The 15,000-nt window shown below is 45.8% G+C and overlaps 1 protein-coding gene across 2 annotated transcripts in view; it reads left to right on the top strand.

The window, feature by feature from the left end:
• Positions 1-15,000, top strand: part of IPO11 (importin 11) — a 326,013-nt gene that overhangs the window by 156,040 nt on the left and 154,973 nt on the right. For both annotated transcript variants that reach the window (XM_068108036.2, XM_078773404.1), the window contains exon 15: positions 13,967-14,072. In XM_068108036.2, coding sequence (XP_067964137.1) covers positions 13,967-14,072 — 106 coding nt within the window. The remainder of the gene's footprint in view (positions 1-13,966; positions 14,073-15,000) is intronic.

Consider the following 15,000-nt stretch of genomic DNA (forward strand, 5'->3'; position numbering starts at 1 on the left):
ATCGCCATCGCGTGCACAAACGCGCAGGAAAGCGAATGAATCGCAAATTCGTTTTTATTAGTTTTAAAACATAGTTTAACGCCAACATAGTTTGCAAACGTGAAATAAATGAATACGCTCTCAAATGTGCCATCCGAGGCAGAGTGTGTCCGCCACGTTCGGCACACGCGATAGTTCGCTGCTCTCTGATTGGTTGAATCGTTTTTTGGACATAGCTCGGTAAGTAATTGTCCGATTAATATGAAACCTTGAAAAGGCACATCCTCGGGTCCCCAGCAATATACCTGGCAAGTTAAAAGTATATCGGACCCGTGGTTGTCGAGAAACAGCGGTCACAGACAAACAGACGTACAAACGTACAGACAGAGATTACTGGAATTATAGATAGATATCTACACATCTGGGCAGTGTCTGTGTTGTCACTTAACGACTCACTCAAACTTTTGTTTCCGTGGTTGTGAAGTGTTTTTAATAACGTTGTGGTGGTTTTGAATCACGTGGTGGTGAGGTATTTTGAATTATGTGGTGGTGAGGTGTTTTTAAATGACGTGGTGGTGAGGTGTTTTTAAATCACATGATGGTGAGGTGTGTTTAAATCACATGGTGCTGAGGTGTTTTGAATTACATGGTGGTGAGGTATTTATAATTACGTGGTGGTGAGGTGTTTTTAATTATGTGGTGGAGAGGTGTTTTGAATTAGTTGGTGATGAGGTGTTTTGAATTACTTGGTGGTGTGTTTTCAAATGACGTGGTGGTGAGGTGTTTTTAATTTTGTGGCTGTGAGGTGTTTTTATTACGTGTTTTTATGGCTGTGAGGTGTTTTTATTATGTGTTCTATGGCTGTGTGGTGTTTTTTATTTTGTGGTGGTGAGGTGTTTTTATTACGTGTTTTATGGCTGTGAGACCGTGTTTTTATTATGTGTTTTATGGCTGTGAGGTGTTTTTAATTTCGTGGTGGTGAGGTGTTTTTATTACGTGTTTTATGGCTGTGAGGTGTTTTTAATATTGTGGTGGTGTGTTTTTATTACGTGTTTTAAAGCTGTGAGGTGTTTTTATTACGTGTTTTATGGCTGTGAGGTGTTTTTATTACGTGTTTTATGGCTGTGAGGTGTTTTTATTACGTGTTTTAATGGCTGTGAGGTGTTTTTAATTTTGTGGTGGTGAGGTGTTTTTATTACGTGTTTTATGGCTGTGAGTTGTTTTTATTGCGTGTTTTATGGCTGTGAGGTGTTTTTATTACGTGTTTGATGGCTGTGAGGTGTTTTCAATTTCGTGGTGGTGAGGTGTTTTTAATTTTGTGGTGGTGAGGTGTTTTCATTACGTGTTTTATGGCTGTGAGGTGTTTTGAATTACTTGGTGGTGAGGTGTTTTGAATTACGTGGTGGTGAGGTGTTTTGAATTACGTGGTGGTGAGGTGTAATCGTCCCAAACTTGCAGTCTGCACCTACCCCTCCCCTATGTATGTGCTGAGGGGTTCTTTCTTGAAAATAAAACATTCAACCTAAATTGCCTATAAAAATGTAATATCACAAACACAACAAATACATTTGTGCAAAATAATTGTTTGTATTATGATTGGTGTAAATCATGACAACACAGCAACTCAGGTACAGTATTTATCCTCAGCTAAAATAAGCCCGTTCCTTAGTGCGCTCGCCTCACCAAGCTAGTATATACATTAGTATATTATATAATTTAGCAACAAAGATAACATGAATGTTTTCATATCAATCTCGTTTCACAGAACTTGACACAAATTAGATGTAATTATTGAATAGCGCATGTGCATACACTCGTACTTCCCCTACTGATCAAGCCCGTTTCAAATTATCCCTCTGCCACCCAGCATTAACATAAATATATAACATTAATGAATTAACATAAACAGAAATAGCATTCACGTCCATACATTATATGTAATCAGTTGATGAAGCATGTTGCGTCGCAAAACAAAGGACAAGACCAAAACTGAAAGACAAAAAGACGCTAGTTCATGCGTATAATAATTTAATGACTGGTCGAATTTGGTAGCGCATATTGAAACGGATATCCTCATGAATCTACACGTCGCAGCTGGTGACCACACTGTGGTCATTTTTCTCTTTTTTGTATTGGAGGTTTCCTCCTATCTTTCACCGTTCAGGAGATTAGCTTGCGCAGACAAACAAACAAACAAACAAACAAACAAAAACTTTCTTTTATACACACACACACATATATATAAAAACAGTATATATATATATATATATATATATATATATATATATATATATATATATATATATATATATATATTGTTACAGACGTGGCTTAGATGTTATTTACCGAGCGGTTTGGTATGACCACGTCTGCACAAGTTACCCGATTATACCCGAACGTTGACTAATCGCGCTACGCTAGGTCAATGAAGGAAAAGACACACGGCTGGGATTAAAATGACACGACACCATGGATACGGTTCTCAAGACCTCCGAGGAGATTATATTCGTTCGGAAGGTCAGATTACAGGGACGAGAGGTTACAGCATAGAAAGACAAGCACTTAGACACAATCTTATATTAACCCCAACAGACGACAGATAAACGGGACAAAAGGCTGACTCACCACGGGGATTGATGGCTAGGAAAGGCAGGATCGATGGCTCCAGGTGCACCTGGGCTCAGGGACAGAATCGACTCGGTCCGGTCCAGAGATGCGGGAGGTCTCACAGCGCTCGAGGTGGCGTCTTGTCGTCTCAAGCTGGGGGCGCATCTGACCTCACATCCGGTGAGTCGCTTCGTATATCCGCGGGGAGTGACACGCCCTCGGCTCGTTAGCTCCGCCTCGTGGAATCGGCACGTTGCTTCTCATTGGGTGCGTGCGGGGGGTTTACCAGGCTCCGCCCTTGACGAGGAGCTGACAGCCAGCCCCTTCGTGGTAACCCCGTGGAGCGCATGGTCATGGCGGCTAACCGAGCTGGTGGGAGGACGCACACTCCCCCCGCGCGCCGTGGTTGTAGTTCGTTGTTGTAGCTGTAGTTGTTGTTGTTGTTGTTGTTTGGGGAAGAAGATGGAAGGAGGTATGGGGAAAGGTCCTAAACTCACTACTGGTGCCATATAATCACATTCTGGTGCAACGAAGAGTCATAATTAATGGAAACGAGTCCTTAACTGACATAGACTAAGAATAACTAGCAAGATGTCCGAAAGTTGTCTACGTGTGATGCGGTGGACCTGGGCACGACATTTAATGGGGGAAAAAAGGGGAGGTCGGTTCTACAGAGTGTTATTTACCGGCAATGGACTAGGGAATGGGGGATTGGGATAGTTGGGGAGTATTGGGGAAATAGGGGAATATTTACAAGCGGATATGGAGGCCAAATTCCATATTCGCAACATTGCACCCTTCTCCTACCCTCGGGGCGTCCCGACCCGATAATTTTTACCTACTTTAGTGTGGCACGCAATGTAGTTCCCTCTACTATTACTCTACCCTGAGTGCGACAGTTTTACAGATATTCACAAATGAGTAAATATGTCCCCCTGCGACGTTGCACCCTTCTCCTCACAGAAACACACCCACAGGATAACCGAATCCGGAAAGAATCCTCAAACTAAACATACAGCCGGTAGGGAGCATTATTTACACAAGACTACGCCGCTATTTACACTACGATCCAGGACCTGTTTTTGGAGGGGACACATGCAGATGTTATGCATAGAGAGAGCACGCATGCTAGCATCGATACACAACCCACGAGTGCTCTGTGGCCTACGGCCTTTAATAATGTGCAGAGCAGCCCCTTCCAAGCATCAAGCACCACCCCATCACACAGTGAGCACCATCCGGTGCACCAATAAAGTGTCTATAAATCATTGTGTGGTGTCGCAGCCGGCCGATGTTCTGCCGCTGGTCTTGCCTTCGTGTGGTGCACCTTGGTGTTCTTACTTCCTTAGAAAAATAAAGAAAGGCGCCAACCGCGTCCATTTCTTTATTGTGGCCGTCAGGGGGCCAACTGTTAGTGGTTCACCTTGTATGGCATAGGTGCCCAACCCGTTGACCCATAGGTCCATCCATGGGTGGTGCTTGGCCGCAAAAGAACTGCGGTCCATTGTGGGTGGCCACAAACATAGCGGTCCATATGGTGTACGATCCAAGCAGCAAGCAGCGAAAGTGCAGGCCCACAACTGCGAAGCCAGCACCTCTCTCTCCTCTCTCTCTACCCCAAAGCCAGATCCTCGGAGGTGGGAGACAAAAGAAGCAGGACAAGTGAGTAAGGTGGTAAGGGCGCAAAAGTGCACGCAATGCAAGGTAATGCACACTGGGGGCACATGGGAACCAGGTGAGACCAGGTACGTTCCTACCCGTACGCTCCCCCCCCCCACCAGGTAACCTACATGGCCCCCTCCCTACCCCTTACTGTATCCACAAAACACAACACTACCCATACAACATCTACTTTACAAATCAACAAACATCCCTACTGTCTTCCCCGTTCCTCCCATATCCCAAAATTCGTCTCTCTCCCTCCTAACCAATCAAATTTGCCATTTTCAACTCAACATCATAATTTGCCATCTCCAACTCAACATCATAATTTGCCATTACCAATTCATCAATCAGTCCCTCCTAGGGAGGGAGAGATGGAATCACCCCAATGTCTCATCCACGTCGTGATGCGTCTCACAATCCACACAGCAATTTCATTTCCTGCAACAAAACAAAGAAAACACAGGTGTGGAGTCATCATCATCACCACAGGTAAGTGGCTGCGTATGGTGCGACAGTTCATCAATCCTAACTATTTCCTAAATGACTTTAACAACTTTACACTACCCCTGGGTCTTTCTCCGGCCAAACCATTGGCCCTCTTACACTATGGTTCTAAAAACCAATTCCCATTGGCCAACTGTGGTGCTTTTCATTTGGGGTCTCACTCCCCCCGATTCATCTCCCGGTGCCCTCGCACAATTCTGGGCTGTGCGAGTACCTCTCCCAGCGGGTCTACCCACCTGCACACCTCCACCACTGCGGTTGCCTCCGAGCTTACCTGCTCCTTACCCTAACCTAACTACCTGGGAAGGCCTCTGGCGCTCTCCCCACTCGTGCCCCTCTCTGGCACTGGGCTGCCCGATCCACACCCGGGATCCTCAGGCACCCACTCACAACTACCGGCTCCCAGAGCCCACCTGCGGCCTCACCTGGCCGACATCCTCACAGTGGTGGAGTGCCCAACCAACTACACACACTAACAGGCTACACGCCAGCCATTTCCACAACACTAATGCACCCATTCACAACACCATTCTGCAACCGCACCACAAATGCCAATATCCAACCACAATTTACCTGTACCCTCTACCTAACACTTACACTACCCGCCCCGGGTATCCGTGATAGGGGTCCACTCTTCCCCCATCCACACCTTCGCACCATGCACACCACTCCGTACCACTTACTCCAACTCTCTCCACACACCTGTACTGGCACACCTGTGCTCTCACACCTGGTGCCACCTGCACCCTTCTCTCCCCAAGCGCATTCGCGCTGATCCACAACACTCATTACTCACACACTGCTCCACACACCTGTCCAGTTGCACACCTGTGCAATCACACCTGTTCAATTGCACACCTGTGCAATCACACCTGTTCAATCCTCACACACACGGCATCATCTCAGCTAACTTCTCCCCTCTGAAACTTGCGCTTCCCAGTCGTCCCTTTAAACTATTGCGCTCCCACGTCATTATCAACCACACTAATCTACCTGCGTCCCCACTACAGGTATCAGTCACGAACTAAACTTAACGTTACCTAATGTCATCTTCGCTAGATCCCTACAATTATCCAAGCCCTCCCTGGCTCGGTTGTCATAGCCACCCCATAAACTATTGCGCATTTGCCCCCACTATGGGAAGGGTGGCAGGGATGCCATCCCACCACATCGGGGGTCTCTCACTATCCATTTTGCACATCAAATTGCAACAAATTAAAAATTTGCCAATCACTACCCATCATCTGCCAATCACTTCTGCCAATCCCTTGCCAATCATCAATTTTTGTTTTTCTCTAATTTTGGGGCCAAAACACTATCCTCATAACCCGTCTACTTACTAATGCCTCTCGGTGCGCCAATTCCTGTCCAAAGCCCGGCTTCGTAAAGCCAAGCCATGAATGCGGGTTGTTTGGTGCCAGCGGCTGGATGCGTCCGGCACTCGGTGCAGGGGCGGGGGTTTACCCGGGCCGAGATCCCACGCACCATCTCGGCACGGAGCCATCCCATGTCCCGATCTCGACCTGCCGGACTGCCTCAACAAAAAGTGGTCGCCATGACGACCCTTTCTATCGGGCTGCCCGCTCCGCCTAGTGGAGCACGGACGCGGCCGTTCAAAGCGAGGCCCGGCACGCACCGAGGGCCCGCTTCGGCTAAAAGTCGACCTAACCTCTAACCTGGTTACCGTCGATGCTTCACCTGGATGCTTACACCCCGCAGCCCGTTCCTTGCTCACACATCCAGCCGTGCCCATGCTCCTCGTACCTTTCCTTACACACCCAGGTACCCTCATTCCACTCACAGCCTTGGTCACACACCTGACCACCGAACACTTTGGCACACATTCGTTGGTCGCACACCTCACCAACACACCTCTTCGCGCCCCCTCCTCTGTCACCTCCTCTGTGACAATCACAGGTGTGCTCTCATTCGCACACCCAACCACGTGCCTCACCACCAACTCCAGCGTGCATTCCCACTCACGCTCTACCATTCCAGGTGTGCATCCTTCCATCCCAGGTGTACATCCTCGCTCACCTGTCACAACTAACTCACGCTCCATGTCACTCTCACTACTTTCACCTCCATTCTTGACAGCGCACTCACCCTTACTCTTGACAGCGCACTCTTTCCTCATGCACCTGTCCGTCACACACCTTTCTCGCGCACACTCTCCCGTTACACCCTCTGTAACACTCACCACAGGTGCGCATTCTTCCTTGCCTTTGACAGCGCACTCTTTCCCCATGCACCGGTCCGTCACACACCTTTCTCGCGCACACTCTTGCGCACACTCTCCCGTTACACCCTCTGTAACACTCACCACACCGCGCTTCCATGTGCCCCCTCGCACACGCGCTACGACCGACTCACTCTCGCCAGCACCCTCACTCCTTGGCACGCACTTTTTCCTCACACACCCCAGAGTCGGACTTCCTCGCACACCTCCTTTTGCGCACACCAGACCTGTCGCACACTTCACCAGTGGCCTCTCACGAACACCCGGGTCCATCTCGACCCCCAAGCTTCTTAAATCCCCTGGCGCATCATACGCACGACCATATTGGTCACCACTTACACCAGGTCCTCTTCCTCTTCGCTTCTCCTTCATCACCTGCGAATCCCTCATCCGGTTAATGAGCACATCATCACGATTTGAACACAGGCTTTGGACCAATTCTTTTACTTCCTCCTTTATCTCTTTGTTATCCCCTCTCCGTCGCTTCTTAATTTCGCTCACCCCTTCTTCCACTTCTTCTAGTTTCTGCTTCACCTCTTTTATTCCCCGGTACGTCTCCTCAAGCTCATCCTCTAAGGCTACCTTGACCGTTTCCATGTGCGTCCTCACCTGCCGGTCCTTCGTCTCCATGACCTCTATCACCTCGTCCAGCCTCGTTGTCAGTCCCTCACGTACCATCTGACATTCCCTCTTCGTCGCTACCAAGTCATCTTTTAGTTCTCTCTGTGTCGCTTTTAAACCTCCTAATACCGCAGTGTTCCTTTGAACCTGCTCCACTAACTCCGTCTGTCCCACCGTCAGCTGCTCCACCTCCTGCGTCAGGACCTCTATGCCCCCTTGTAACTTTACAGTCCCCTTTCTCACCTCCTTCTCCATGTGCTCCTTACAGTGCCTCACCTCATCGCGCACTCCTCCGACCTCCTCACTCACACCTCTTCTGATCTCCTCTCCCATCACTTGCATCTCCTGCCCAGATGCCACCCTCATCTGCTCCATTTCCTCCCTGTGAGCATCCAGTTTGGTTTCTACCCCCATTCTGACCCCCTCTATCTGCTGCCCCATTTGGTTAACTTCCCTTTCCGCTTGGTCCCTCATGTCCCTCAATTTGCCTTCCATACTGTTTTCTAACCCCTCTAACCCATTTTTCACTCCCTCTATCTGATTCTCCTGGGCAGCCATTCTATTTTCTACCCCCTCTAACCCCTTTTGCATCCCTTCCATTTGATTCTCTTGAGCGGCCATTCTGTTTTCTACCCCCATTAACCCCTCCTGTATTTCCCCTAATCTATTGTCTAATTTCCCAAATTTCTCGTCTAGTCCCTTAAAATTATTGTCTAATCCCCTAAAATTATTGTCTAATCCCTTAAAATTATTGTCTAATCCCTCACCAGTACCCCTCGCTTCGTCCCTCATTACCCCCATTTGGTTTCCCAAGTCATTCCTCAGGTCTTCACTTGTCCGGACCATGAGCGCCTTTATTTGTTCCATAAATAGGCCCCAATCCATCGGCGGCGCTGCTACGGTCGCGGGCGCGGTGACCAGCGAGGCGCCATTTTGTGCGTTTGCTACCCTCGCTGCTTCGCTCTCCTCACGTCCCTCAATTTGGTCCTGGACCGACCCTGCCTCACTCTCCACTACCGGACCCCAGCTGTCTTGGTCTGCCATAGCGCGACTTTCAAAATTCGGGTTTTTATTTCCGTATAACAAAATCAAATTTCGCCGTTATAATTTCGCGCGGGAAACGCGCTCCGATTCGACTCTACTACAAATTTGGGCCTAATAAATTTAGTCCCGGGTTCGAATTCCACTCCTCGACACCAATTGTTACAGACGTGGCTTAGATGTTATTTACCGAGCGGTTTGGTATGACCACGTCTGCACAAGTTACCCGATTATACCCGAACGTTGACTAATCGCGCTACGCTAGGTCAATGAAGGAAAAGACACACGGCTGGGATTAAAATGACACGACACCATGGATACGGTTCTCAAGACCTCCGGAGGAGATTATATTCGTTCGGAAGGTCAGATTACAGGGACGAGAGGTACAGCATAGAAAGACAAGCACTTAGACACAATCTTATATTAACCCCAACAGACGACAGATAAACGGGACAAAAGGCTGACTCACACGGGGATTGATGGCTAGGAAAGGCAGGATCGATGGCTCCAGGTGCACCTGGGCTCAGGGACAGAATCGACTCGGTCCGGTCCAGAGATGCGGGAGGTCTCACAGCGCTCGAGGTGGCGTCTTGTCGTCTCAAGCTGGGGGCGCATCTGACCTCACATCCGGTGAGTCGCTTCGTATATCCGGCGGGGAGTGACACGCCCTCGGCTCGTTAGCTCCGCCTCGTGGAATCGGCACGTTGCTTCTCATTGGGTGCGTGCGGGGGGTTTACCAGGCTCCGCCCTTGACGAGGAGCTGACAGCCAGCCCCTTCGTGGTAACCCCGTGGAGCGCATGGTCATGGCGGCTAACCGAGCTGGTGGGAGGACGCACACTCCCCCCGCGCGCCGTGGTTGTAGTTGTTGTTGTAGCTGTAGTTGTTGTTGTTGTTGTTGTTTGGGGAAGAAGATGGAAGGAGGTATGGGAAAGGTCCTAAACTCACTACTGGTGCCATATAATCACATTCTGGTGCAACGAAGAGTCATAATTAATGGAAACGAGTCCTTAACTGACATAGACTAAGAATAACTAGCAAGATGTCCGAAAGTTGTCTACGTGTGATGCGGTGGACCTGGGCACGACATTTAATGGGGGAAAAAGGGGAAGGTCGGTTCTACAGAGTGTTATTTACCGGCAATGGGACTAGGGAATGGGGGATTGGGGATAGTTGGGGAGTATTGGGGAAATAGGGGAATATTTACAAGCGGATATGGAGGCCAAATTCCATATTCGCAACAATATATATATATATATATATATATATAAAAACAGTATATATATATATATATATATATATATATATATATATATATATACATATATACACTACTGTGTTCAAAAAGTATCCGACCTTTATTTTTCGTGCGTAAAAAAGAAGAAGCTAGGGAGGCGTTGATTGGTGCACGTATGTAGGCGATCCTAATGCGCACGCGTGAATTTTTTCCCACCTGCAGAAGCTGTCATTCGACGGCAGACCGCCGATGAGTGAGGAAATGTAAGTGAGCGCCGTCGGATTTTCGTTTTTGACAAAATGACGGAAAAACTTGAACAACGCTACTGCATCAAATTTTGTGTAAAGCTTGGCGATTCCCAAGTGGAAACGATCCGCCAGATCCAACACCGTTCATTCCATTATGAAGGAGGATTTGGGCTTCAGGAGCATCTCAGCGAAGTTCGTACCAAAGCTGCTAACGATTGAGCAGAAGCAACTCCGTTTGGAGATCGCACAGGACATGCTGGAGACTGTGAACAGCGATCCCAGCTTCCTCAACACAGTGATCACTGGCGATGAGTCCTGGGTTTATGGGTACGACCCAGAAACCAAGTTGCAGTCATCACAATGGAAGCATCCAACATCGCCAAGCTTTACACAAAATTTGATGCAGTAGTGTTGTTCAAGTTTTTCCGTCATTTTGTCAAAAACGAAAATCCGACGGCGCTCACTTACATGTCCTCACTCATCGGCGGTCTGCCGTCGAATGACAGCTTCTGCAGGTGGGAAAAAAATCATGCGTGTGCATTAGGATCGCCTACATACGTGCACCAATCAACGCCTCCCTAGCTTCTTTTTTTTTACGCACGAAAAATAAAGGTTGGATACTTTTTGAACACACTACGTATATATATATATATATATATATATATATATATATATATATATATATATATATATATATATATATATATATATATATATATATATATATATACAGTAGTGACCCCTAATTCCGAACGCCCCTCATCTCGAACTACTCTAATTCCGAACCGTAAATTCGAGAAAATTTTGTCCCTAATTCCGAATGTATTTCGATAACCGAACGTGGAGGGCAAACGTGAAAGCATGGGCTTCCAGGCAGTTCTTCACTGAGTGGATTCATGAGGAGTTTGCCCCTTCTGTGAAGGCTTATCTTGAGGAGAAGAGTCGCCAACACCAGGCAACTTTGGAGAGGTGGTTCTCTAAAGAAAGCAAGCCTAGTGAGCCCCAACCCTCTACAAGTGGTGTTAAGAGACAAACAGAGCAAACACCAGAAGCACAGTCATCTGATGTTAGCTTGGAAGGTGCCTCACCTTCCAAGCAATAAAACCCTCTCCCTCCTTCCTCCTCTCCAGCTTCCACATGCACCATCAGAACTCTCCACTAAGGTAAATGCAGTTATTTTCATGTTAGTACATTTATTTCTTGTTTTTATTATTATTATTATTTGATATTTAGGGCATTTACTCATCTTATTTTACCTTGAATCATGTGTATTTGCAGTTAACAGTGTCTTGATAATGGGTTTTTGGGGTCCAGGAACGGATTAATTCACTTTCCATTATTTCTTATGAGGAAAATAGTTTCTAATTCCGAACTTTTCCCAATCCGAACTGCCGCTGGAACGAATTAAATTCGGATTTAGAGGTCCCACTGTATATATATATATATATATATATATATATACAGTCACGTGAAAAAGTAAGTACACCCCATGTAAAGTTTTGACCTTTTCAACATATTTCAACATACAGCTATTTGATCTTCATTTCAACAATATTGATAGATAAAGGTGATATAATATAACAAATATCATGAAACACTTACATTTTGTAGTCCATTGTATTATTTAAATAAACATAAATGCAAAATTCGCATGTGGAAAAAGTAAGTAAACCCTTGGCTCTAATAGGTTGTAATGCCCCCTTTGGCAGAAACAACCTCAAGTAGGCGCTTCTTATAACTGTCTACCACTCTCTGACATCGACTGGGAGAAATTTTTGCCCACTCCTCCATGCAGAATTCTTTCAGCTGTGCGATGTTTGAGGGGTTTCTTGCATGCACAGCTCGTTTCGAATTCCCCCACAACATCTCGATGGGATTTAGATCCGGGCTTTGACTTGGCCATTCCAGAACCCTCCATTTCTTTCTTTTCAGCCATTCCTTGGTGGATTTACTGGTATGTTTAGGGTCATTGTCATGTTGCAAGGTCATTGTCATGTTGCAAGGTCCACCTTTGGTGGAGCTTCAACTTGCAGACAGATGGCCTCACATTATCCTCAAGTACCCTCTGGTACAATGAAGAATTCATCGTGGATTATATGATGGTGAGCTGCCCAGGCCCTGATGCAGCAAAGCTGTCCCAAACCATAATATTTCCACCACCATGCTTTACAGTTGGTATCAGGTTCTTGTGGTCAAATGCTGTCTTTTGTTTTCGCCAAACATGTCTTCTGGTACTGTAGCCAAATAGCTCTACCTTTGACTCATCTGTCCGGAGCACATTGTTCCAGAAGTGCAGGTCTTTGCCTCGGTGTTCATTAGCAAACTTTAGTCTTGCCCTGATGTTCTTTCTGGACAGCAAAGGTTTCCTGCTGGTACACCTCCCATGTAGATCAAATTTGTGCGGCCTCTTTCTAATGGTAGACTCATGCACTTTGACATCAACAGTGGCAAGAGCTACCTGTAGGTCCCGTGATGACATTCTGGGGTTCTTAGAGACCTCTTTCAGCATCTTGCGGTGTGCTCTCGGGTAAACTTGCTGGGACGGCCTGGCCTGAACAAGTTGGCAGTTGTTTGGAATCTTCTCCACTTGTAGATGATCTTCCGGACAGTCGAATGATTGATTTCAAATTGTTTGGAGATCTTTTTACATCCCTTCCCAGACTCGTAGGCATCTATAACCTTCTTTCTGAAGGCCTCAGAGAGCTCTTTTGATCTAGGCATGGTGACGCCGCACACCTCAACAACAAAGAGCAAAAAAAAGTAAATGTCTGAGGTTTAAATAAGAGAGGTTCCTCCAAGATCCTCTCTAATGATGTTCTAATCATTTGCACCTGAGCTGGTGCACCTGATTCTAATTTTAGGTATTTGAAGTAGTGATAAATGTAAGGGTGTACTTACTTTTTCCACATGCGAAATTTGCATTTATGTTTATTTAAATTATACAATGGACTACAAAATGTAAATGTTTCATGGTATTTCTTATATTATATCACCTTTATCTATCAATATTGTTGAAATGAAGATCAAATAGCTGTATGTTGAAATATGTTGAAAAAGTCAAAACTTTACATGGGGTGTACTTACTTTTTCACGTGACTGTATATATATATATATTGATGTGTAATAAGAAGGGGAACATCTCAAGCTGCAAGACATGCGCTGGTGTGTGTAAAAGTTGCAATTCGACAAAGATAAGTGACAGATTAACACTTCTGAATTGTAATGCTCTAGTCTGTGCAATGCGAAATTGCCATTTGAGGCAACACTGGCAAGACGTTCTCCATATCTTCCCATTCTTTGCACTGGACTGGTATGCAATAAATTGGTACTTTAAATCCAGCTGAATACAGCATTAGGATTTGGATTACGAGCATCTGAAACTGGAACTTCTCTGGAAATTAGCATGTTGCTTTTTGATCGTCAGTAACAACGCAGCCAGCTCACCAGTGGCCTTCATGGTGGGGATAATCTTCCTGTCCATAAATTCAGATTGACTCTTGTTGCCCTCATGACAATTTTGGATTGTCACTCAAGTACTACCAAAAAAGAAGCACTACCTGAAATTCCCGTTTCTGAATAAAATACACTAAAGCTCGAATTAACGTCTCTCACTCAGACCTCATGAACCATGTACAAACAAGTGACTTTGTCAGACGTTGATGCCTTTCTTAGTGTTAATATCAGAAGTCTGAAGTTTCATCACCATTATGAGAAGCAAGAACTCTATTTTTAATTCGAAGTTTTGAGTTTTTATTTTGTGAAAATATGATGCATGAGCTTACCCAACACACACCTAACATGTGATGCTTACCCATGATCCTGTGCAGTGTACAATGCTGTTGGTCTTGCAGCGCATGAACTATTTGATGCGGTTGACTTTGACAGTTGGTTCAGTGGCAGACTCGTCACAGAGTTGCAAGTCTCTGACCCCAGGTTGGATATGGTTATTTTCTTCGTTATATTTTAGGGACTCTGGAACACGAGAAGGTTATTTTTCGGCTTCATATTGTAACAAATAATATAACAAACGATATGGTATTCACAGAATACTTACCCCACACAGTTTTGATGACTTGGTGTGAGCCAACTCTTCTGTTTTTATTTTTTTTCATCTCTGGGAATTAGGCTTTGTTTAATTCACCATGTAAGTTCTGAGGGGGCGGGCATCATCGAAGTAATATGCGCGATATCAAATGGTCCTGTAACATGTGGTAAAGTTTAAATTTCCTCCGTTGAATGGTTTTCAATGTACACTGAATATGTGCTATATCAAATGGTCAAGTAACGTGGTAAATTTTCAATTTCGTCAATTGAACTGTTTTCGGTGTGCACCCTTAACAGAATGCAGGAATGTACATATGTAGGTACGTACGTACATACGTGACTGATTGCTTATCTCCATTTTTCGCTTTACCGCATGGGGTAAAAATCACTCGTCGAGCTACACTTGGCAAAACATAACAAAATAGAATTTCACTTGGAAGAGCGCATGCCTCTGCCAGGCTGAACAGTTTTCGTTTTTTGTCCCACTGATGGGCTGGATCTGAACCAAAATCGAAATGGCTTGTTTTGTCACCGAACCAACTCAAAGCCACTTTTGTCATAACTCGTCGACAACGTTTTGAGATGCAGTTGGACGCGACATTCACGGGGGATATGTGCAGGAAAAATGCTGCTAATGTTGATTTTGCTATGTGTGAGGACATTGTTTGAATGGGGGGAGGGGGGGGGGGGGGTTAGTTTTTTTACTACATGGTCCAGGCTTGTGGAAGAGCTATGATTAGAACAAACCAGAAAGGGGAAATGCCAACAGCAGGGCGGAGGGAGAAAATAGATGGAGATGGACAAACAAGGGATAAGA

This window comes from Myxine glutinosa, chromosome 2, assembly GCF_964187855.1.
Source record: "Myxine glutinosa chromosome 2, kmMyxGlut1.1, whole genome shotgun sequence".
Classification (NCBI taxonomy): Eukaryota; Metazoa; Chordata; class Myxini; order Myxiniformes; family Myxinidae; genus Myxine; species Myxine glutinosa.